At 41.8% G+C, this 24236-nt stretch overlaps 1 protein-coding gene and 1 non-coding gene across 2 annotated transcripts in view; both read right to left on the bottom strand.

Annotated features, from left to right (window-relative positions):
- LOC126261604 (ankyrin repeat domain-containing protein 29-like) overlaps positions 1-24236 on the bottom strand; it is a 627165-nt gene that overhangs the window by 121594 nt on the left and 481335 nt on the right. The window contains exon 3 of the mRNA XM_049958554.1: positions 23739-23837. Coding sequence (XP_049814511.1) covers positions 23739-23837 — 99 coding nt within the window. The remainder of the gene's footprint in view (positions 1-23738; positions 23838-24236) is intronic.
- Positions 10903-10975, bottom strand: Trnaa-cgc (transfer RNA alanine (anticodon CGC)). Its single transcript has one exon. It is a non-coding gene; the product is annotated as a tRNA-Ala (tRNA).

Genomic DNA, 24236 nt, shown 5'->3' with positions numbered 1-24236 from the left:
AACGTCAATGAAGTCGACGTCTCGCAGTTTGGAACAACTAGGCTCGAAGGAGACTCTCGTATGGAGAACATAGAAATAGGAACCACTGATGTCGAGAAGCGACTGAAAGATTTGAAAATAAAAAAGTCAACAGGACCGGATAGAATCCCAATTCGGTTCTACAGCGAAGATGGGTGAAAAAACGGACCCGCAATATTAAAAACAAATATCCTCAACATGGGTTGACTACAGAATTCTTGAGCATACTCTAATTTCGAATACAATAAATATCCTCGAGACAGAACAGCTTCTGCTCACAAATCAGCACTCATTTATAAAGCATCGATCATGTGAAACTCAGTTTGACGTTTCTCCGAACCATCGATGAAGGGAAAGGCCGATTTCATATTCCTACATTTCCGGGACAGTTTGACACGGTGCCCCAATTGTTAACGAAGGTCCGAGCATATGAAATTGGATCCCAAATACATGAGTGGCTCGAAGACTTCTTAAGTAATAGAACATAGTACGTTGCACTCGAAGGTAAGTGTTCATCAAAGACATCGGTATCGTTAGGAGCGCTCCAGGGAAGTGTAATACAACCTCTCTCAATCTCCGGTACGTTAAAAATGATGTGACTGACATGATGAGCAACAGTCTGCTGCTGTTTGCTGATGACGCTGTGGTGTACGGGGAGGTGTCATCGTTGGGTGACTGTAGGAGAATAAAAGAGGACTTAGAGAGAATTTCTAGTTGGGTGATGGATAGGAGTTTCATCTAAATGTAGAGAAATGTAAGGTAATGTAGATGAGTATGAAAAATAATCCTTTAGTGGTAGACTACAGCATTACTAGTGTGCTGCCTGACACAGTCATGTCAAATATCTCGGCATAACGTTGCAAAGCGACACGAAATTGAACGAGCAAGGAAAGCTCGTAGCAGGGAAGGCGAATTGTCGACTTCAGTTTAACGCGGGAATTTTAGGACAGTGTGGCTCATTTATAAATGAGAGCGTATATAGAACACAGTGAGACTTACTGCTTGGGTTTCTGTGGTCGCCACCAAGTTGGATTAAAGGAACTCATCGAAGAAATTCGGAGGCGGCTGCTAGGTTTGTTACCGGTCGGTTAGATCAAAGCCGAGTGTTTGGAGATGCTTCGTGAACTCAAAAGGGATACATACAGGGGAGGCAATGTTCTTTTAGCGAAACACTGTTGGAGAAGCGGCATTTGCGATAGATTGCAGAACCTTCTGTCACCAACATACTTTTCGCTTAGTGACCACGAAAACAACAGATATTAGGGTCCGTACGGAGGCGTACAGACAGTCGTTTTTACCTAGCTCCATTTGTGAATGGAACAGTACAGGGAAATGAATAGTTGTGGTACGAGGTACTCGCCGCCATGCACCGTATGGTGGCTTGCGGAGTCTGTATGTACAATTGAGGTTCGCAGCACATACAGATTTTGAACAGTTGTCACCGCCTCCTTCCAATCGTTTAATTTGTGATGTAGCAGCTTGCAGTCGCGTGTCGCCATACAGGCCCTATTATTCAAAGAAAATTATGACCTACGGGTTTCTAAATGTGCTTTGTACAGATGTACATGGGATACCCAAAACATGGCCATTAACCTTATATAGCGTAGAGTTACATGTGGTATAGCTTGAGTGAATACTGTGAATCACTACACGTTAATTTTCAACTCCTCTGAGGATGGTGCAACGCCAATGCATGACTATAATCACTGTATCATAGCACGTAACCATTACCTTTCCTTTCACTTTCATTGAGTGAAAACTGCAGTATGATACACTCTTATTTTGCGGTTTGCTGGTGTTCTCGATGCAGTAACGTTTGTTGCAACGTCGAATAGCGTTGAAGCAGAATTATCTTGCTTTCGTGTTGGTAGTCGTAGTTTTGTGTTCGTTGCACCGCTATTTCATGGCTTTCATCTGCTTTACGAGCACAAGGTTAAAAGTGATCACAGCGACGGTTGAACAGGAACAGCCTCAGTGCAGTATCAGCGGAACTCTTGTCTCTAGAGGAGAGAGTGCGTTCTTTCAGGCAACTGCTTGTTTACGGTTCAGTGCGAAAGCGAGCTGATGAAGGAACTCCGTTCAGTTGATAGTGGTCGATAAAAGCTTAGTCTGCGCAGAAGTTCCCCGATACTTGCTAAACAAGAGCCGGCCGCAGTGGTCGAGCGGTTCTAGGCGCTTCAGTCTGGGACCGCTACGATCGCAGGTTCGAATACTGCCTCGGGCATGGATGTGTGTGATGTCCTTAGGTTAGTTAGGTTTAAGTAGTTCTAAGTTCTAGGGAACTGATGACCTCATATGTTAAGTCCCATGGTGTTCAGAGCCATTTCAGCCTAAACAAGGCACTTATCGATAAATCATTCGTTGTGTTTTCTCGGAAACGAACTTTTGAATACTCTCAACCACAACGTCTTTTTATGCTTGAATATCTTGCTCTCTCATAATTAAACTACTTTTAATGTTCTTTCCATTAATATAAACAATTGGAAACCAAGTTTAAACTAGCCCGGAACATATTTGCAATGACAGTGACGTGAGATTGATCCTTGTTAATGAAAATCACAGAATATTATTCGCTATAGAGCCCTTTACGAGCCAGTTCGGCAGTAAGTTTTGCACTGCAGACTATTCTGAAGGATTTTCCAAAACACTTTCAATCTCAGACGCTGTGCTAACAGTTTTGCGCGCGTTCTACACGAATTGTGCTTCGCATCACACTCGACAAGTAACACGTGCTGTTATATCGTGAGCACCAATCTGGTGCATTCAACTGGCCAATAAACACATCTGCTCCTCTCACTTACTGAGACGTAGTGACACAGCGAAGTACTCGGGACAGATCACGGAGGTGATGCACATGCAGAGAGATGTGAGACAGCACCGATTGGTGCATCGACATCACTGTTCTCAGCATGTTCTGCGATGGGCAGTTCTCCTGTGCAACGACAAGCGACAGTCTGTGCCTGCCTGACGAATATTTTACGGACCAGTTCTGTTTTTCCCACCTACTAATATCCGCAACAATGCTGCGGAAAATCAGCTGTGCCCTTGTCTAGTAGCCATCTCGTTCTTTACATATGAACATAGTAAATGTTCTCGAAAGAACATATACCATTAATGACCGTGCAGCTTCTCAAGAATAAATGGTAATTAATTGAAACCCTCAGCTGCCGACAGGTAGTGTTGATGTACCTCAATGGAGACAGCTGAAAACATGTGCCCCGACTGGGACACGGTCATCAATGGTATCTGTTCTTTCGAGAACATTTACTATCTTCATGTATATAGTTAAAGGCTACCCATCCATTGACCTTCGTCAGTGCGAATGCGCACAGGTTGCCCGAACTCTTACGGGAATCGTCACCTTAGTGTGCGCGAGTAATGAGTGGATGGGCAAATATCTGTTAGGTAAATTACGTACGTAGATTGTGGACAGTTAGGAATGTGGGTCTCGCGGGAAGCGTGCAAGGGATAAGTCCCTGCAGTCGCGCTATTCATCTGTGTCCTCGGTAGCTCAGATCGATAGAGCGTCTGCCATGTAAGCAGGAGATCCGGGTTCGAGTCCCGGTCGGAGCACACACTTTCAGCTGTCCCCATCGAGGTATATCAACAACACCTGTCGGCAGCTGATGGTTTCAATTAATCATCATCTCGGTCTTTGCCTAAAGTCACAAAGGAATTACGGACATTGGCTGCGAGTGGGCATTGTTTTAAATCAATGGGAAAAGTTGAAAATTTGTCTCCGACTGGGATTCGAAACCGAATCTCCTTCTTACCAGGCAAATGCTCTGACCACTAAGCCATCCGGACACAGTGATCGTCGCAACTGCACGGACTATCCTCGCTTGCCTCCCGTCGGACCCAAATTCTCAACTTGTCCACACACTACCATTGTAGTGTCCCTGCCCATTAGTCCCATTACTCGCGACATTTCCAGTAATAGTTCGACTGGTGTGTATCTGCACTGAAGAAATCACTGGCCGTCTTCACCTTAATTATATTATTTTGAACTAGCAGCCATTATGAATTAAGATACAAAGCATTCGCTACATCCAAACCCTTCTATCTGACTGCCTCAGGGAATAGCGTGATTCATCACTCCAAATCACTCCAATTCTCTCTGTTAAGTAGGAACATAAAAAAATAGCAGCCGGCCTGAGTGGCCGTGCGGTTCTAGGCGCTACAGTCTGGAACCGCGCGACCGCTACGATCGCAGGTTCGAATCCTGCCTCGGGCATGGATATGTGTGATGTCCTTAGGCTAGTTAGGTTTAAGTAGTTCTAAGTTCTACGGGACTGATGACCTCAGAAGTTAAGTCGCATAGTGCTCAGAGCCAGCCAAAAAACAGCAGACACATACCGCATATAGAGTAAATATTTTGTTATTATAGACGACTAGAGGAAACAAATCTCACAAAGTAATAATACATACAAGAAACTTTGACTCTTAAGTAAAAACATAAAAAAATGAACATTAACACCAGAAATATTAAAGCACACCAAACTTAAAACTATTGAGATACTTGTCCCTGGCGATTTTTGCAACGTAGATTTATGCGTGGATGAACTCTTCAGACTCTCTTTCATCTCGCCGTCCGTATCAAGGAGGCGAGACCTGAGGTCACGTTTTACACTGAAGCGCCAAAGAAACTAGTATAGGCATGCGTATTCGAAAACAGAGATATGTAAACAGGCAGAATACGGCGCTGCGATGGGTAACGCCTATATAAGACAACACGCGTCTGGCGTACTTGTTAAATCGGCCACTGCAGCTACAACTGCAGATTATCAAGATTTAAGTGAGTTTGAACGTATAGTCGGCGCACGAGCGAAGGGACACAGCATCTCCGAGATAGCGACGATGTGGATATTATCCCGTACCACCATTTCACGAGTCTACCGTGAATATCAGGAAACCGGTAAAACATCAAATCTCCGACACAGCTACGGCCGGAAAAAGATCCTGCAAGAACGGAACCAATGAGGATTGTACAGATTCATTCAGTGTGACAGAAGCGCAACCCTTCCGCAAACTGCTGCAGATTTCAGTGCCGGGCCTTCAAGTGTGAGCGTGCGAACCATTCAACGAAACATCATTGATATGGGCTTTCGGAACCGAAGGCCCACTAATGTACCTTTGATGACTGCACGGCACAAAGCTTTACACCTCGCCTGGGCCATCAACAACGACAATGGACTGTTGATGACTGGAAACACGTTGTCTGGTAGGACGAGTCTCGTTTCAAATTGTATCGAAAGGATGGACGTATACAGGTATGGAGAGAACCTCATGAATCCATGGACCCTGCATGTCAGCAGGGGACTGTTCAAGCTGGTGGAGGGTCTGTAGTGGTGTGGGCGTGTGCTGTTGGAGTGATATGGGATCTCTGATACGTCTAGTTACAACTCAGATAGGTGACACGTACGTAAGCATTCTGTCTGATCACCTCATCCGTTCATGTCTATTGTTTATTTCGACGTATCTGGGAAATTCCGGCAGGACAATGTGATATCTCACACGTCCAGAATTGCTACAGAGTGGCTCCAGGAACGCTCTTCTGAGTTTAAACACTTCCGCTGGCCACCAAACTTCCCACACATGAACATTATTGAGCATATCTGGGATGCCTTGCAACGTGCTGTTCAGAAGAGACCTCCACCCCCTCGTACTCTTACGGATTTATGGTGTCAGTTCCCTCCAGCACTACTTCACACGTTAGTCGTGTTGAGGCATTTCTGCGTGCTCGCGGGGGCCCTACACGATGTTAGGCAGGCTCTTCAGTGTATATTCTTCAATGTAGGGAATCCAGACTAGCACAAGTATGGCGTTCAAAAGGACTGTAAAAGAGGCTCAAATGGCTCTGAGCACTATGGGACTTAACTTCTAAGGTCATCAGTCCCGTAGAACTTAGAACTACTTAAACCTAACTAACCTAAGGACATCACACACATCCATGCCCGAGGCAGGATTCGAACCTGCGACCGTAGCGGTCGCGCGGTTCTAGACTCTAGCGCCTAGAACCGCTCGGCCACCACGGCCGGCGGACTGTAAAAGACATATTGCTTTATTCGCGATAAGGGGATATCACTTTTGGTTGCGATCCAAAAACATTGGGAACATTTTCGATAAATTTCAATCTCAGGACTGTATTCGATGGTATTTCGATAAGTTGCTCTTTTTCAGAACTTTAATTTTGCTTCGTATACGTTTTCCTCGTCAGGTGCAATGAACCACTTCCAGCCAGTAGTCGAGAGCGACGAGAGTGTTTGGGTATCTCTTCTTGCAACTCACATAGTTGCCCATCTGATTTTTTTTCTTCTGCATTCACTCACTTCATGAGATAGCCGTAGCTGGAAAACAGATAGTTCTCTCCTATGGTTGAGATCCAAAGGGCGGTTTTTTTTTCCTAAAATGAGCTGATTTTATGGTTTGATGATATGATTGTTTCATGCCATCCCTGAAAACTTATATTCAAAGCATTAAGTTTGTAGAAAATATCGGAAAGGTATGCAAGCTCGGCACATTAGTTTCAAAAAAAACACAAGTAGTTCATATTTCAGTTCTAGAACTCTGGGTTATTATTCTTCCTTTGGAAAGCCAACAGGTTTTGCTGTCGAATAACAATATTTATGATCTGCATCCATTTCTTTAAAGAATGTACATAACGAGTTCGTATCTAGTTTACCACTGAAGCAACCGTTTGAGTGACGTCACCCAACTATTTCCGTCGCTAGTCTTCACCGTTAAAGCCTCTCTATGTAAAAAGGAATGAGTAGTTACTCTGGCGGATTCTTTATTGCGCACTTAAGTTAGAAATACCTTTATATTGGTACTGTCACTGCGGCAGCCCCGTCAGTACATATAGCAACGCAATCCGTCTACTTGAGTCCGTCCGTTATCCTGAAAGAAACTCTCAGCAACAGCAGCAAATATATCGGCTCCAACGCTTCTTGTCTCCAGATCTCGACAAGATATGTATCATTCTCGGCCATAATGGCTATACCATCCACTGCCCCCCTCCTCCCCCCAAATGCCACACCAGCCGCTACAGTACCAAGCAATGGACAAAGAGTTCCAGATTAATCTAGTTTAAGAAAGTTTATTTTTAAGTAAAATTTCTCTTATGTATGTATGTACAAACGCCTGAAGATGAACAGAACATGTTCGAAACGCGTTGTATTATGTTAGATTAAACATAAAATAAAAAATTGACTTTAGATTACTTTGAGGATCTGCTGACATGCCCATAATGCGCCCATAAATTGTAAAATTTGACAGAGGGACTACTGAGATCTGTTACGTACCACAGACTCATTCGACAACATTGTGCCCACACATCAGACATTTCGGTGTATGATTGCCCTCCCCGCCTTCCACATAAATCCGAAATTTATATATTCTTTGTCACAGAGACACTTGTATTGGACCTTGCTTGATCCTGGTTTTATGTTTTCTGTTTAATACATGACGAAGACGACACTATTTTTGTTTTCTTTCGAATATTAGTATATTCATCTCCACCCTCAGATGCAGAAGAGCTATCGACGTTTGAAGATTTTCTTTTTCCCCGATTACAAATCCGACCACGATGAAAAGACCGCACTAGCATCTAGCAAACGCACGAAACTACTGAAACTAGAATAAAACTATACCGAGCAAACTAGAATAAAATTGTACAGAGCAGTGAAACAAAAGACATGTGGCGACTAATTACCAAAAAATAAAACAACTGAGACGCTGATGTCGGCCATGGTATGCATACACTGAAGTGAAAGAGGAATAATCCAGAAATTCATTCTGAGTGTCCACTGACTATTTTTACTGACGCAGTTGGCAAAAATTCAATGATAACGGCGAACGCATCGTCAAAGGATCAAAGGATGTTGCCCGCCGCAAAAAATGGGACATTTTTTGTGAAGATTGTCCACGGAATGGGGGATCGTTCGTTGTAGAGTTAAATGCAAATAACAATTATTATGATAGAATATATGTTTAAATGCGTAAACTCATGTATAATGATGGGCGATTTCTCGCAGTTTGGACTACTCCAAAACGCGATTTGGCAAGAAATTTTTTTATGTTCTAGACATTTTATCTGCGGCTGATTAAAAGACATTAAAAATCTGGCTACACATCTGACATGCATTCGTGAGACACCAGTGGCGGTTTGAGAAACACTGGGCTACAGGATTGTGTGGATTATGAGCAGCTGCTCGCCCATTGCACTCCATTATTTTTACGCACACTGACTGAGCCAGTTGGATTGCTGGTAGCACTGTGGAGCTGAGGAATGATTCCTTCCGCTGATTTCATGCCATTTTATGGCTACTTTCCGCAATACTCGACGGGCCCTGTCCGTCAGCACACGGAAGCCTACCTGGTCTTGTTCTAGTAGGTTGTTCTAATAGTAGATGTTCGTGCGCGTTTCCACCTCACAACAGTCCATCTGGGGAGCTTTAGAAGTGTTGAAATGTCCCTGATTTCCCGCGCCCGGGTTCCCGCGTTCGATTCCCGGCGGGGTCAGGGATTATCTCTGCCTCGTGATGACTGGGTGTAGTGTGATGTCCTTAGGTTAGTTAGGTTTAAGTAGTTCTAAGTTCTAGGGGACTGATGACCATAGATGTTAAGTCCCATAGTGCTCAGAGCCATTTGAACCATTTGTCCCTGATTGATTTGTTACTCGGATGATATCCAATGACTAGTCCACCTTCGAAGTCACTGGGCTCTCCAGGCCGACCCATTCTCTGGTACTCTATTGACAACACAATACACCCTGACTCCTTTTAGGTGGGTCCGCCTATCGTTGACATCTAGAGTCAATTCGCATTACATGGGGATGTCCGGATGTCTTTGGCCAGACAGCTATGTTCATTTCGTGCTGATTATCTTCAAAACGGGACCCTTTTAAGTCTACACGCGTCTGGTCCCGTTCCTTCCACCTTCAAAACTTTAAGGCTTGTCATTTTCCGTGAGGCTACGCAGTAGCTCCGCACTTTTTACGTTCCAGCAGAGAACACGAACACGTCTGCAGTGAACTTGAGAGGTGGCATGAGCCCCCTCTCATATTTCTATCTTAGTCTGAGTAATTCGATCTTCCTCTCTAATTGCATGCGGTGAAAAGTCGCTATTCCTTCACACGCGGACTTCCCGTGCAGCGTCTCTCGTAACCCGGGTGGTCCGGTGACAGGCGGGCACTGCTGATCTTGAAAGGGTTAAGCCGACGGGTGTGAGGGAGTCTAGTGAATGCTTTCCAGACGCCGACATTGTCGTAAGAGCGGCAGAGACACGCCCGCAGGGGCCTGAAGGAGCGGCTGGGCTAGAGATTCCGTTTCTTCGCAGAAACTTAGAGAAAACACTTTCTGGCGGGCTACCAGCGAGGCGTGGGAATGACTTGTGTTCCCAGGCAGTCTTGGCGCGCAAATTCCCGCGTTTTCTGCAAAATCGTAACTGTGATTGGCTTGCTCAGGGCATAGCTCCGTGACGTAGCAAAATCGGCGCAGAAATTGGCGCCAAGAATCTCCATTGGCGGAATGGTAGTGCTTCAGCAATAGAGTGGAATTTTCCGCCGGTTTTCGAGTTGCTGATTGGAACGTTTAACCAAGGCCACTGTCGTGGGGGCGGGAATGTTCTGTGTTCGGCTTGTACGGGTGCTCTTTAGAGGGTCGGCTCTCGCCTTTCGGTCGGAGTAGGTTACAAGACTGAGCTCTCGCTGCTCTGGACAGCCTGCCTTCCGTTGGCTGTCTAATATACGTTTATTTAATTGTAACTGTTTGACGAAGTTGCTGAAGTTTCGACTTTAACGTAACTTTCCGAGTACAGTTGGCAATTGAGCGTTCTGTGTACAAGCAGCCTATGTTGTCTGTCTTGAGCAGTTTTGGCTAAAGTTGATTGTATCGGAGTTACTGTGTGACTTCACTTGTTAAATTCAATCACTGTACCGTCAGTGATTGTGTGGCGAGCCTTCTTCGTCTCCCTCAGAGGCGCATTTGTATTGCTAGGAAGTCTTTAGTCTGGAACAACCAGACCAGGATAATTTGTTTCGGGCTATACTCGCGACATTATCGTCACCACGACGGGACGTCGAAGCAACCAGCCATCGCCTGCGGGACGCCAGATCGTGTTCTTGCAGTTAAGAAGACAGTTTGGTAATGTATGTCCGCAGCACCAGCAGATAGGGATTTTCCCAGGTGATAATCAGAGCTCAGCAGAGCGCGCCTGTCCGTCTTTTTCTAACTTTGTTCTGTCTTGGGTGTTCATTGTCTGAGTTCTCACTACTGTAGCAGTAATTAATGTTGGGTTGTGTGTGTTTCTCTTAAGGTTTGAGTTGCAAGGAATTGGCTCCACATACCACTTCGCCATAAATGTCACAATCTAGTTTAGGGACAACTTCACCTTCACAGCATTTATTTGAGTATCCAATCTGTTTCATGTGTTTTGTTTATTATTTCGATTTCAGTCATAATAAATGATGTTGTTATTTTGGACAGAACTTTCATTCTGTTAATCGGTAGAGCAACCCTTTCATTTCTCACTACGTTAATGAAACTTTCCTTTATTTAACTTATCTTTCAAATTAAATTATTTTCATGTGCCAAACTCTTTTCTACTCCACTTGCAGGGTCGATTACAGTCAGTTCGCATTTCTTTTTAATCCATGTGCAACAGCAAAAGTCGGAGTTAGAATAGGGGGGGGGGGGGGAGCTTAGAGCACCATATAGGTTACGTTAGTGTTGTTTAACGTCCCGTCGACAACGAGGTCATTAGAGACGGAGCGCAAGCTCGGGTTAGGGAAGGATGGGGAAGGAAATCGGCCGTGCCCTTTCAATGGAACCATCCCGGCATTTGCCTGAAACGATTTAGGGAAAGCACGGAAAACCTAAATCAGGATGGCTGGAGACGGGATTGAACCATCGTCCTCCCGAATGCGAGTCCAGTGCGCTAACCACTGCGCCACCTAGCTCGGTAGCATCATATATATATATATATATATATATATATATATATATATATATATATATATATATATATATATATATATATATATGAAGATTCTAGAAGAATTTAGTATTAAATACAAATGGTTCAAATGGCTCTGAGCACTATGGGACTCAACATCTTAGGTCATAAGTCCCCTAGAACTTGGAACTACTTAAACCTAACTAACCTAAGGACATCACACACACCCATGCCCGAGGCAAGATTCGAACCTGCGACCGTAGCAGTCCCGCGGTTCCGGACTGCAGCGCCAGAACCGCTAGACCACCGCGGTCGGCTATTAAATACATTGCTAGCCCCGGCACCTCGCAAACTTATCGACTACTAGCACCGAATCAATCGAATTCGATGGCTCTTACAGCACAATAAGGACATAGTGCAACGTCGATAACCTACCAGTAGAAATAAGTAACGCGGACAGTCTCGTTTGTTTCTTCTTCGTGTATGCAGTCTCCTTTAAGTCATTGATCTAATCGTCTTTGCCTTTGATAATGGGACACAAATGGAAGTTTCGCCGCACCCTTCAGTTGTCCACGTGGTAGAGGGAGGGGGAGGGGGCAGGAGCAGATGGACCTACGAATGTACACGTGTCGACAAAAACTGAACGGACGGAGCTTTACCTTTTCCGGCACGTGCAAGACAGAGCATACCGCTCTGATCACGTATACAATCTAGCAGGCGAGAGCGCGAGCTCACTGCTGCAGTGCCTGCTTAATGCTGCGACACGTGTTTCCACAGAGGAGTGCTTGCGGAAGAGCCGACCGAACTGACCTCCCCTTTCTTTTATCTTTCCACCCTCTGGGAAGTGCCTTTGTCGTCGAAGATGGGCTTTATTCCGTATAGGCAGTTAAAACTTTAACAGCAGCGAACGAGTCCCCTGCAGCAGCTCGAGAGCGTACAGGTTTCTCGTAGCTCCGCCTCTCGCCGCTTCTCAGAAAGAGGGCCGACGTTTCTTTCCAATAGACTGCTGGCATTCTAATGAATGCTGTGTGTGCCGTTTGTCTAGTAGTAGTAATAAGAGTAGTAGTAGTAGTAGTAGTATCAGCTTTATTCATCAGTAGACCAATTTTTACAAGGATATAGGACATGTCAAAATATTTACAAGTTTAGACCAATTTAAAATAAGCTAATTCGTATCCACATACATTCACAGACTTCTAGTTAGAGACATTCATTAGATTTACTCCTGGTGTACAATACTTCTTTTACAAATAACTTACTGAATAATTTAATGCCACACTGTTCACTCATATCTCACTATCAGTCACTGCACACACTATACACACTGTTTCACTTCGCTCACTACACACACACACACACACACACACACTGGTGATCTCTGGGCCATTTTCTGTACCGCAACCTCCCATTTACTATCCTGAAAAACAGAATCAGTATCACTCTATAATGAGAGAGATATTGAGCGGCCGCGGCCGGGGTGGCCGAGCGGTTCTAGGCGCTACAGTCTGGAACCGCGCGACCGCTACGGTCGCAGGTTCGAATCCTGTCTCGGGCATGGATCTGTGTGCTGTCCTTGGGTTAGTTAGGGTTAAGTAGTTCTAAGTTCTAGCAGACTGATGACCTTAGTAGTTAAGTCCCATAGCGCTCAGAGCCATTTGAACCATTTAGATATTGAGCTCAGAAAGAGCAAGAGGTGTTAGTATTATGCTATGCATAGTTTAGGGGTAAGCTTTTCCAGAAAAGGAAAAAACACAGTGTGAAGGTGTTATGTGGATGTTTTATAATCACTATTATTTATTTGTATAACTTTTACCAAACCCTACTCTGTTTTACCTAAGTAATCCTTCAATGTATAAAATGTATGTAGTTTTCAGCTGCCTTTTTAAATAAGTATATTTTTGCAATTTCTTTCATCTCTTTTGGTAATTTATTGTACAGTTTTATTCCTTGGTAGAAAATGCTGTTTTGAGTTTTTTATGTTTATTTTTCCTCGGTAAATGTAAGTTGAGTCTAGCTCTTGTTCCGTGGTCATGGACAGAGCTGTCTGTGCAGTAATCACCAATGTTATTTTTGATGTGTACAACCGACTGGTAAACGTATTCACATGGAGTAGTTAAAATCCCCAGTGTTTTGAACACGTCTTTCCAATGAGCTCGACTACTGGCTCTTTTCTGGAGTTTAAAAATTGTGTTTATATTTCGTGCATTTGTTTTCCAAAAAAGAATGCCATAGCTAAGAATTGAGTGTACATATGAATAGTATGTAACTAAAAGACACTGCATGTTACACACTGATGATACGATTCTAAGGGCATAACATGTTGATGACATTCTGCTTGCAAGTACCTTTGTGTGTTCACACCACTTCAACTGAGAATCAATATTCATTCCTAGAAATTTTGCATTTCTTACGCAGTCTATATAGGTGCCATCTACATTTAATTTGTAATCTTCCCTCTTCAAACTGAAATTCATGGCATTAGTTTTCTTTATGTTCAATGTCACTTTATTGCTTATTGACCAATCGTGAGCTTCCTTGAGAGGTTCATTTGCTTTCTCTGCAAGAAATTCTCTTGTTGCCTCAGTGACTATGTTATTGCTATCATCAGCGAAGAAAATTTTTCACCATGAGTAACACTGCTGGGAAAGTCATTGATGTATATCAGGAATAGTATTGGTCATAATATGCTACCTTGCGGAAGCCCTTTATAACCTATTTTGGTTCTGATAAGTGTTTTACTAAATGGTTAGATCTATTTGAAATATGTGTTACCTTTACTCTTTGTACCCTATCTGCTAAGTATGATCGAAACCAGTCATTAGCTACCTCTCTTATTCCTAATGCTTCTAATTTATTTAACAGAATCTGGTGGTCGACTGTATCAAAGGCCTTAGAAAGGTCCAAAAATATGCCCGTGACACACTCATCTTTGTCAAGAGCATCAAGAACAACTTTTGTTAATTCTACTATGGCTGACTCAGTATTTTTGCCACTTCGGAAACCAAACTGTTATTCGCTTAAAAGATTGTATTTATTTCGGTAATTCATTAATCTTTCATGATTTCTTCTATTATTTTGAGGAATGGTGGCAGCATGGAAATGGGGTGGTAATTTTCTATGTCTTCTGCATTACCTTTCTTAATCAAAAGTACAAATCTTGCCAGTTTTAACTGCTCTGGAAATGTCCCTGATGTGAAGGAGTCATTTATTGTATTTGTTAAGGGACCTTGTAAAATCTCTATGCATTGTTTCAGTACAGGCACTGGTACTTCATCAAAGCCTACTGATCTTTTATTTTTTAGTTTTTGAACAGTTTTATTGACTTCATTCTCTGTAGTTGGAAGTAACGTCATTGTATTTAGTGCAACATTATTTATAGGTGTTATATTTGTTTTGACGAATTTTTGCTGCAACTTCTCTGCTCTGCAATATTTAAAAATACTCGTTTACATAGTTTGCTAAGTGTTGTGGAATATTTATTACCTTATCCCCCTCCCTTAGCAGTACGTATTTCTGCGTTTGTTTGCCTATCTCCGTTTCCTTTTTTATAACAACTCAGACTGATTTGCTTTTATTCTCTGCATTATATATGATTTTGTCATTAAATGACTTTTTTGCAGCAATCAGCACCTTCCTATAGATCTTTTTGTATCTACGACAGAAATTTAAGAATTCTGGGTCATTGCGACTCTTTTTCATGGAACTGAGGTGTTTAAGTGTTTGGGAGCACTTCTTAATACCTGCTGTTATCCATCTGTTTTGTGAGATGTCGATACAGACATCCATACTTTTGGAAAAACCTTTTCATAGTTCACTTTAAATGATGTGGAGAATTTAGAGAATTTCACATTCACATTGGTTTCCTTATACACTTCATTCAAGCTTTGTTTTGCTAGTTATTTTGAAAAATCTTTTATTGTGATTTCTGATCAATGTCGTTTGTAGGCTTGCAGCTTAGGGAATGATTCGATGCCTGATTTTACTGTTGTTATTTGACAGAGATGGTTTGATAGTCCTAGATCTTTTACAGCTACATCACATTTTTCCCTGTCCATATTTATGGCCACATGGTCAATTACTGATGCAGTCATTGTAGTAACCCTTGTTGCACTATTGACCATTATGGATATGCCAAAACTTTGAAGGACATTTATGAGGATGCTGCTCAATTCATTTATGATATTAGCGTTGATGCTAACGACCCCACACAGAATTATGTTGACCTTTGTACTTGAGACTTTATCTAGAACTTCTGTTAATTTATTGAAAAAAGTGTCCACGCTACCACTGGGAGATCCATACACGCACAAAATGACTAATTTCTTGGTGATATCAAGCCCTATTAATTCAATAGCTGATAGTTCAAAGTGTTTGTCTTCACTTACAACTGGCAGGAGATAATTGCGTAGCCGTAATGCACAGAGTGTTTCTTATTAACATTTAACCCCCCCCCCCCCCCCACACACACACACACATACACACCGAGGTGACGCTTAAAAACGTGATTTTACTTAACAAATGGGGCCGCAAGTTCCGGAAAATATTCCAGAAGTGGATGACAAATGCTGAACACCTGACGTCACCAGATGTACCTCACCGCATATGTAGCGATTGGGCACAACGATTCTACCCTCGCCAGTAAGAGGCAGTGCTACAAGTCGGTCCCGTTTACAAACGTCTTTTGTAAATGTGACGTTTGTAAACGTAGAGGTTAAATAATTATTGTCCTCGTTGTTGCCAAGCAAAAGCTGTTCTAGTTTTGTATTTCTTTCTTTTTGTCCCTTCTTTTTTTGTTTACACACTTTATTTAGTAAACAACACGTAGGTCATTTACTGCTAACGATGCAATTCAGAAAATTATACTTAGTCACTGGTAACGCAACACAATAGGATTTTTGTTGTACTGTACCTTGCAATTAACCAGCGGAGACCGCGATACGGTTAAATACAAAAATAAATCCTACCTCAATCTACACACGTAACTGTCTACTGCAAAGCAAAATAATACTGCCAGCCAGACGCAAGACTTTGACGCACAGAAGTCGCGCACGTAGGCCCAGAGCCATACCGACGTCAATAATTGCTTCATTCGGCAAGTTAGGATGATCAGGTACGCAGACCGATAGGCTCCACCGCTGCACGTACGGCGAGGTACGTCATCTGGTGATGTCACATTTTCAACATTTGTCGTTCACTTTTGGGGGATTTAGCGACATTTGAGGCCCCATGTGTCTTGCATTCAATTACTTGTCTCAGCGTCATCTACGTCGCTTCGGCGGTTTTTAAGCGTTAATAACGAAGACCCTGCAGTGCTGAAATGCAGAAAGCCATCAATAAAAAGTGTTGATACAAATGCATTAAACAGATTTGTTGGAAACGAGCTTCCGTTTTCTTTATGTGAGCAAAGCCACAAGTATTACGATAAGCGACCTTATATGCTTTGCACTCATACAGTTACTCCCTACACAAAAACAACTACCTAAGAAGGAAATTTAGTGATGTATATGTATTAAAGCCACGCTTATTTCCTAACTTGACAATTATACTACATTCTTGCCCAGTAAAGGGATACATAAAATCTTATCTATCTGCAACGTTTTCGATGATTGGGACCCCACAAAGGAGTCAAAGACCGATTGAAGAAGCATTCTGATGGGTTCTTAGAGAAGCATAGCTCTACCTAATCCACACTTGCACCTTCTGACGTGTTGTCATATCCCTCCTATATTGCTGTACGATCTTATTTGACCGCACGTGCTTACACAGTTTATTCGACCTATGCTCTATGTAATTTGATGAATAATTCAGAATGCTTTTTCTTCCCTCTACCAGAGTGCACATATGAAAGCAAGCGGAAATTACACCGTTATTTTTTTCGAGGGCATACGACTCTATTGTATGGTTCAACGACGATGGCATCCTCTTTGGTAAAATATTCCGGAAGTAAAATAGTCCCCCCTTCAGATCTTCAGGAGGGACTACTAAGGAGAATGTCGTCACCAGGAAAAGCAAAATTGGCAATCTACGGAATGAAGCCTGGAATGTTAGAACCCTTTATTGGAAAGGAATGTTAGGAAATTTAAAAAAGGATATAGATAGGTTGAATTTAGATATAGTGGGAATTACTGAAGTCCAGTGACAGGAGGAATAGGACTTCTGGTCAGCTGAGTACAGGGTGGTAAATACAAAATCAGATAGGGATAATGCAGGAGTAGGTCTAATAATGAATAAGAAAGTAGGAATGTGGGTCAGCTTCTAAAAACAGCATATTGGATGCACTATTGTAGCTAAGATAAACATAAAGACAACACCTATCACAGAAGCACAAGTTTATATGCCAACAAACTCGGCAGATGATTGAGAGACTGAAAAATGTATTATCAGATAAAAGAAATTATTCAGATAGTTACGGGAGAGGAAAATTCAGTTGTGACGGGGAACTGGAATTCGATAGTAGGAAAAGGAAGAGAAGGAAAAATTGTGGATGAATATGGACCAGTGTGAAGAAATTAAAAAGAAAGCGGCCTGATAGAATTTTACACAAAGTATAAATTAATCATCGCTAGTATTTGGCTTAAGAATCGTGGAAGAAGACTGTATCCGTCGAAGAGACCTGGTGACATCGGAAAATTTTATATTGATTAAATAATCGTAAGGCAGATTTTGGATTCAAATTTCAAACTGTAGGAGCAGATATGGGTCTGACCTTTATTTATTTTTTGTGAACTGAAGATTAAAACTGAACAAATAGGCATAATGTGAACAAATAGGCATAATGTAGGAAAAAGACAGGTCATGGATAAGTTGAAATAATCAGAGGGTGTTGAATATATCAGAGGGAGAATTAGGTAATTGAACAGGGGAAAGCAATACAGAAGAGGGCGAATGGGCAGCTTTGAGAGCTACAGGCAGCAAATGATCATGTAGATATAAGGACACGGCATAGTAGGAATCGTTGGCTGTCACACCAGATATGGACTTTAATTGATCAAAGGAGAAAAAATAAAAATGCATCAAATGCATCAGATGAAAGAGAATACAAACGTCCAAAAAATGAAACCGACAGGAAGTGCTAAATGGCTAAGCAGGAACGGACAGAGGCTAATGTAAGGATACAAAAATGGTTCAAATGGCTCTGAGCACTATGGGACTTAACATCTGCGGTCATCAGTCCCCTAGAACGTAGAACAACTTAAACCTAACTAACCTAAGGACATCACACACATCCATGCCCGAGGCAGGATTCGAACCTGCGACTGTAGCGGTCACGCGGTTCCAGACTGAAGCGCCTAGAACCGAATGTAAGGATACACAAGCATATGTAACTAGCATAAAGATAGATACCGACTATAGGAAAATTAAAGAGACGTTTGGAGAAGAAAAAAAAAACAGCTGTATGAATATCAAGAGCTCAGACGCAAAGCCAGTACTACGCAAAGATGCAGGGGGCTATACGAGGGAAACGAACTTGAAGGCATTATTCTAGAAAGAAAAGAGTACACAGATGAAGACGAAATTGGAGATGTGATACTGCGAGGATTTTACAGAGCACTGAAAGACCTAAGTCGAAACAAGGCCCCTTGATTGGACGATATTCCCACAGAACTACTGACATCCTTGGAGAGCCAACTCTGAGAAACTATTCCACCTACTGTGCAATATGTGTAAGACAACTGCAATACCCTCCGACTTCCAGAAGAATGTAAGAATGCCAAGTCCAAGGAAAGCAGGACCTGACAGGTGTGAATATTACCGAGCTGTCGGCTTGATAAGTCTTGGTTGCAACATGCTAACACGAATTATTTAAAGAATAATGGAAAAACTGGTAGAAATCGACCTAGGGAGAGAGAAGTTTGGATTCTGGAGAAATGTAGGAACATGCGAGGCAATACTGACCCTACTACTTATCTTAGAGGATGGGCTAAGGGAAGGCAAACCTACCTTTACAACGTTTGTAGATTCGGGTAAACTTTTGACAATGCTGACTGGAATACACTCTTTGAAGCTGTGAGGGTAACAGGGGTAAAACACAGGAAGCGCAAAAGAATCTACAATTTGTACAGAAAGCAGACGGCAGTTTTAAGAGTCGAGGAGCATAAACGTGAAGTAATGGTTGAGAAGGGAGTGAGACGGGGTTGTAGCCTATCCCCGATATTGTTCAATGTGTGCGTTGAGCAATCAGTAAAGGGAACCAAAGAAAATTTTGGAGAAAGAATTAAAGATAAGATAGAAGTAAAAAAACTGCGAGGTTCGCTAATGACGTTGTAATTCTGTCAGACACAGCAAACTCCTTGGAAGGAAGATATAAGATGAACGTCAACAAAGGCGAAATAAGGGTAACGGGATGGAGCAAGGGTAACGGGATGCAGTCGAATTAATCTGGCGAGGCTCGGAGAATCAGATTACAAAACGAGACAGTAAAAGTAGTAGAGCAGGTCTGCTATTTGGGCAGCAAGATAACATGATGGCTGAAGTACAGAGAATATAGTTTAAAATGTGGATTGGTAATGGCAAGAAAAGTATTTCTGAAAAAGCAAAATTTGTTAACATCGAATGTACATCTAAGTGCTTGTATGCCTTTTCTGAAGGTATTTGTCTAGATTGTAGCATTGTATGGAAGCGAAAAATGGACGATAAACAGTTCAGATAAAATGTGGTTCCACAGAAGAATTCTCAAGATTAGATGGCTAGATCATGTAACAAACGAGGATGTACTGAGCAGAATTGGGGAGATAAGAAATCTGTAGCACAACGTAGCTAAAATGAGGGGTAGACTGATAGGACACATTCTGAGACATCATGGAATCTAATATTAGAGAGAAGTTTGTAAGGGGCGATGAGCAGGGGAGGGAGCATAAAAATGATAGACGGAGACCAAGATATGAACACAGTTAAGCACGTTCAAAAGTAGTTGTTTGGAGATGATGGGGCTTGCACTGGGTTGCGTGGCATGGAGAATTGCATCAAACCAGTCTTCGGAGTGAAGACCACAGCGACAACATGTGGTGTCATCTCCCTCTTATCTCTAGTACTTACATTAAAACTCACCAGCTTCTACTATAAATTATGATTACTTCCCACCTATACTGCCTTTTCTAAGTGGACCTATAAATCACTGTAATAGGACATGAGTGTACGCAATGAAGTATAACTGCTATTTTATGGGTAGTAATTAAATGAATTATAATTATAATAATAATAATTATTATTATTTTACAGAGCAATACGTCTCGATACAGCATTAGTCACTACTAAGTTAGAGGAGTGTGAGCTCCCTCTGAAGTGCTATTCCCACATTGTGAAGATCATGTTAACAAATGATAAGAAACCGTGTAGCATACGTTATTTTTCCAAAGGAAGTGTTACGATCATGATGTAGTCATAGACATCATACTAAGAGTTTATCTCTATAGATATTAACTGCCTCATTATGGAATGATGATGTGTGACGTCTGTGTTAAACAAAAAACAGCTACAGCCCTTGGACGTATATAATTAACAGCCTTTTCTGCTAAGTCTATTATCACTGTGTATCTCTTACACAATGCAAAATATGCAGAATATACAAAAGTCTACTCATTTTCTACGTACTTCATATCCAAAGTATCATGTAAACTAAAGTGAATTGCTGCATGTCACAGTAGTACCACATTTCATTACCTGAACACGTAAAAGATGTAACAAACCTATTAATAAGAGAATTCCTACACTATACTGTCCATTGTATCTACACTGTCACTCGCTACACTAGTGGTATCAATAAGTGAGCGATACATTAATTTATCAATATAGAACAATTAAATTACGACAGTAGCGCTACATACGTCGTTTTTATACTCAAAATCTGTAATACGGAATGATTAAGTCTGTTTGACAAATTGGTCCTTTTCCGTAAAACCTGTTTATAGGCGCCAATCCTAATTTGTTAATATCTATATTTGTGGCGAACAGTGTTCCGAAATACGAAAAATAGGTTTCTCCTGCTTTAATATAGCACTTCCACATAACATTCGTGGAATCTTTGTTAAGAATCACATGTAGTTTATAGGTAAATAATGAAAACAATAGGCAGATAGTTATATGTCATAACTTGTAGATTGGTAGTACCATGTTTTTTAGCCAGGGAAGATGTAAAAATTTGCAGTAGACATCTGTGACGGCACTTTGTAAAATTGATAAAATGGTTACCGATAACTTTCTTATTTTATGGGCTTGTGATCTGGCACAATTATAAATTTGTTACATATCTTTACAGCTGGAGCATGTCCACGTTGACGTTCTTACAGTTATGTACGGAGTAACATTACCGTTTCCTTAGTAGTCCCCTTGTCGTACGCAGAAGTGGTGCTTCAATGTTAGGTAGTCACACATATTCATTTCGTTAAAAATCCCAGCAGAAGCTTGCATTATATCTACATCCATAAGCTAGTAGTTGTCTACACGAAGCTGTTGCAATAGCCCAGGAAGCTGGTGAATTAGAACATCCAAATTAACATCGGCCAATTCCACTTTATATGTTTAACCATGTGATTTTTATATTTCAACGAAATTTTTTCCAGCGCTTCCTTCGCAAGTTTTACCAATGTACTTCTACCTGTCACAATGTTGCTTCCCTGTAAGAGAAATCGTAGTTTCATATTTATGTCTCAGATTTACCTCTATTAAAGTACATGTATATGGTGTCATCTATGGTAATTTCATCATGATATCTGGTTTCTGAAATGTCCTCTATTGAAGTACACATACGTTGTGACATCCCACTCTTATATCTAGTGATCACTGCTTCTGCCACAAATTCCGATTATGTGCTCTGCATACTGCTTTTTCAAGTGTGGGCCAGCTCTTTTTGAAAAGCTTTAATTGGATTTGGTTGGTGCTTTATTTTCACACACCAAAGCAGTTGTTAACAGATGATACGGAACAATATAGTACAGGCCTAAATGTCTAACAATAGTACTCTGCAGGGGATAAAATTATGTTTTATAACCTTGTGGAAGACTATCTATGGCGACAAATGGCAGTACTCTACAGACCGTTATCTGACAATTCTATGTTCTGACACTAAATTCATGGTTGTTCAACGCTAATCAGTTTTCTGGAGGATGTGATAAGACCATGATGTAATTATAGCTACCACATTAAGAGTTGACCTACGTGTGGCTGACGTAGGAAAAGAATGACTATATTTTAATGAGGGTACTCTATTTTTCACAAATTAACAATTACGCAGGTCTATCGACAAATGAGTAGCGACTGCCTTTTGAATAACAATTTCTTAGCAATTTTTAGGTACGTTTGTATCTACTGTGTTTGATGTTTCACAAATTTTAACCAATATTGTATCAAGAAGGCCAGGGAATTCTGTAATCTAAACTGTATATGTACTGAGTGGTCTGCAAATCATTATGACATACACCGAGGTTAGTTGTGTAATAACTGTAAACAGTGGACTCAGTGTGAACTGAAATACTGACATCGACAGTCTAGTTCTAGTAGGAGCTACCTGTATGTGTGATAATGATCTTTTCAGTGTATTACTTTTATCATCTAGTCTTGTACAAAACGTTTACAACTATAATACATTTTGACTAATGCATGTGTCTTAATTGTAATGTATTCTTATATAGTTTTAGCACTGATTATAGCGACACAGCTCGATTTGCAATAAACAGATTATTAGCAAGTCATTGCAATAAGTTTCTCAATTTTCGTAATTTAGCTAACTTAAAATATCAATTGCAATGCCAGAATGTTGAGTCTGTCTACTAACATGGGAGTTTCGAAGCTTCTACATCGACACCGATACCCCGAAGGCCACCTTACACGGAGTAGCGGAGGGTACTTCGTGTACCAGTCTCACTTGCCACTTTTCCTTTCCTATCGTGAACGGTCCACGCAAAGAACGATTGTTCTAAGCCTCGTGTGGATCCAAACTTCTCAAATTTTATCTTCATGGTCTTTTCACGAGATATACTAAGGAGGAAGAAGCGTATTCTGGCTCTCCTAGAAACATACGCTCTCGGAACTTTTAACATTAAGGCACACCATGATGCAGAACGCCTCTCTTGTAACGTCTGCCACTGGAGCTGGTGGAACATTCGCCCGATGCCTTTGCACTCACTGACTGACCTGTAACGGAACGTGCTGCTCTTCTTTGGATCTCCTCTATTTCCTCTCTCAATCGTATCTGGTATGGATCCCAGACTGATGAACAATATTCAAGTATATGAATGCATGGTGTCTGATCTTCCGGACATGTCCGAATGAACGGACACTACTCACTCGTATAATTGATACGCCTAGCTGGGCAATGGAAACGCAGATGCCATCCAAAAACTGGAATAACTGTAAGTAATCCGTTGTTTACGTAAAAAATAAGACGCGAACTGTTTTATGATCTACAAATATTGCATATCAGTACGAAACTGTATCATTCCGGATTCCACTCAAGATGCCTTAAGTAAAAGGCGAAACGCGACTGAAACAAATTAAATACATTGTAGCAAGAAAAGGCGATTTATATTTTTTTTTATAGAACGAGTATTTCTGTGCTTGCTGCAGATGATGGCCACGCATACAGACTTGTTAACGAACAAAATCATGCTTCACGATGCAGTGGCACCAACAATATGAACAGCATGAATTCACGCACCGAGCCAGTACTCTGTGAACAACTACGTGACTTTTGCGTTACGCAGTACAGAATCGCACGGGAATGTTGACGGTGGCTTCGGTAAGCCTGGGTGAGGTGGTGGCGGCGGACTCACCGTGCGGCGGGCCTTGGGGTCGGCGCCCTGCTGCAGCAGCTCCCGCACGCAGTCCACGAAGCCGCCGGCAGCCGCCAGGATCAGCGGCGTCGTCCCGTCCTGCAACAAGCCGGCACACCGCCGTCAGACACGCGCGCGTTCTGCTTACGGCTGTCGCACAATACATACGGGTTATCCGGCCTGCATGCACAGTGCGGTGATTTTTGACATACAAAGAAAAAAAAAACAATATAACTATTCTGGTGTAATTAGAACGAATATTTTCGATTAGAAGACACTATTATGCGAGTGACTTCGGTGTTAGCACTGGAAGACAATGCCATTACCGAAGACACGATCGGACTTCTCCTTGCTTCTTCAAGAACGAAACAATTACTTAAGGGGGGTAGGACGTCAAACGGGCCGACTTGAAGCAGGGGAGGCACCACAGGACATTTTATTTTCTACTGTCTATACCTTTACAAATAAATTCACAAAACTTTGTCAGCATGACCAGGA

Source organism: Schistocerca nitens, chromosome 1 (genome assembly GCF_023898315.1).
Source record: "Schistocerca nitens isolate TAMUIC-IGC-003100 chromosome 1, iqSchNite1.1, whole genome shotgun sequence".
Taxonomy (NCBI): domain Eukaryota; kingdom Metazoa; phylum Arthropoda; class Insecta; order Orthoptera; family Acrididae; genus Schistocerca; species Schistocerca nitens.
This window is presented reverse-complemented; position numbering and strand designations above follow the sequence as displayed.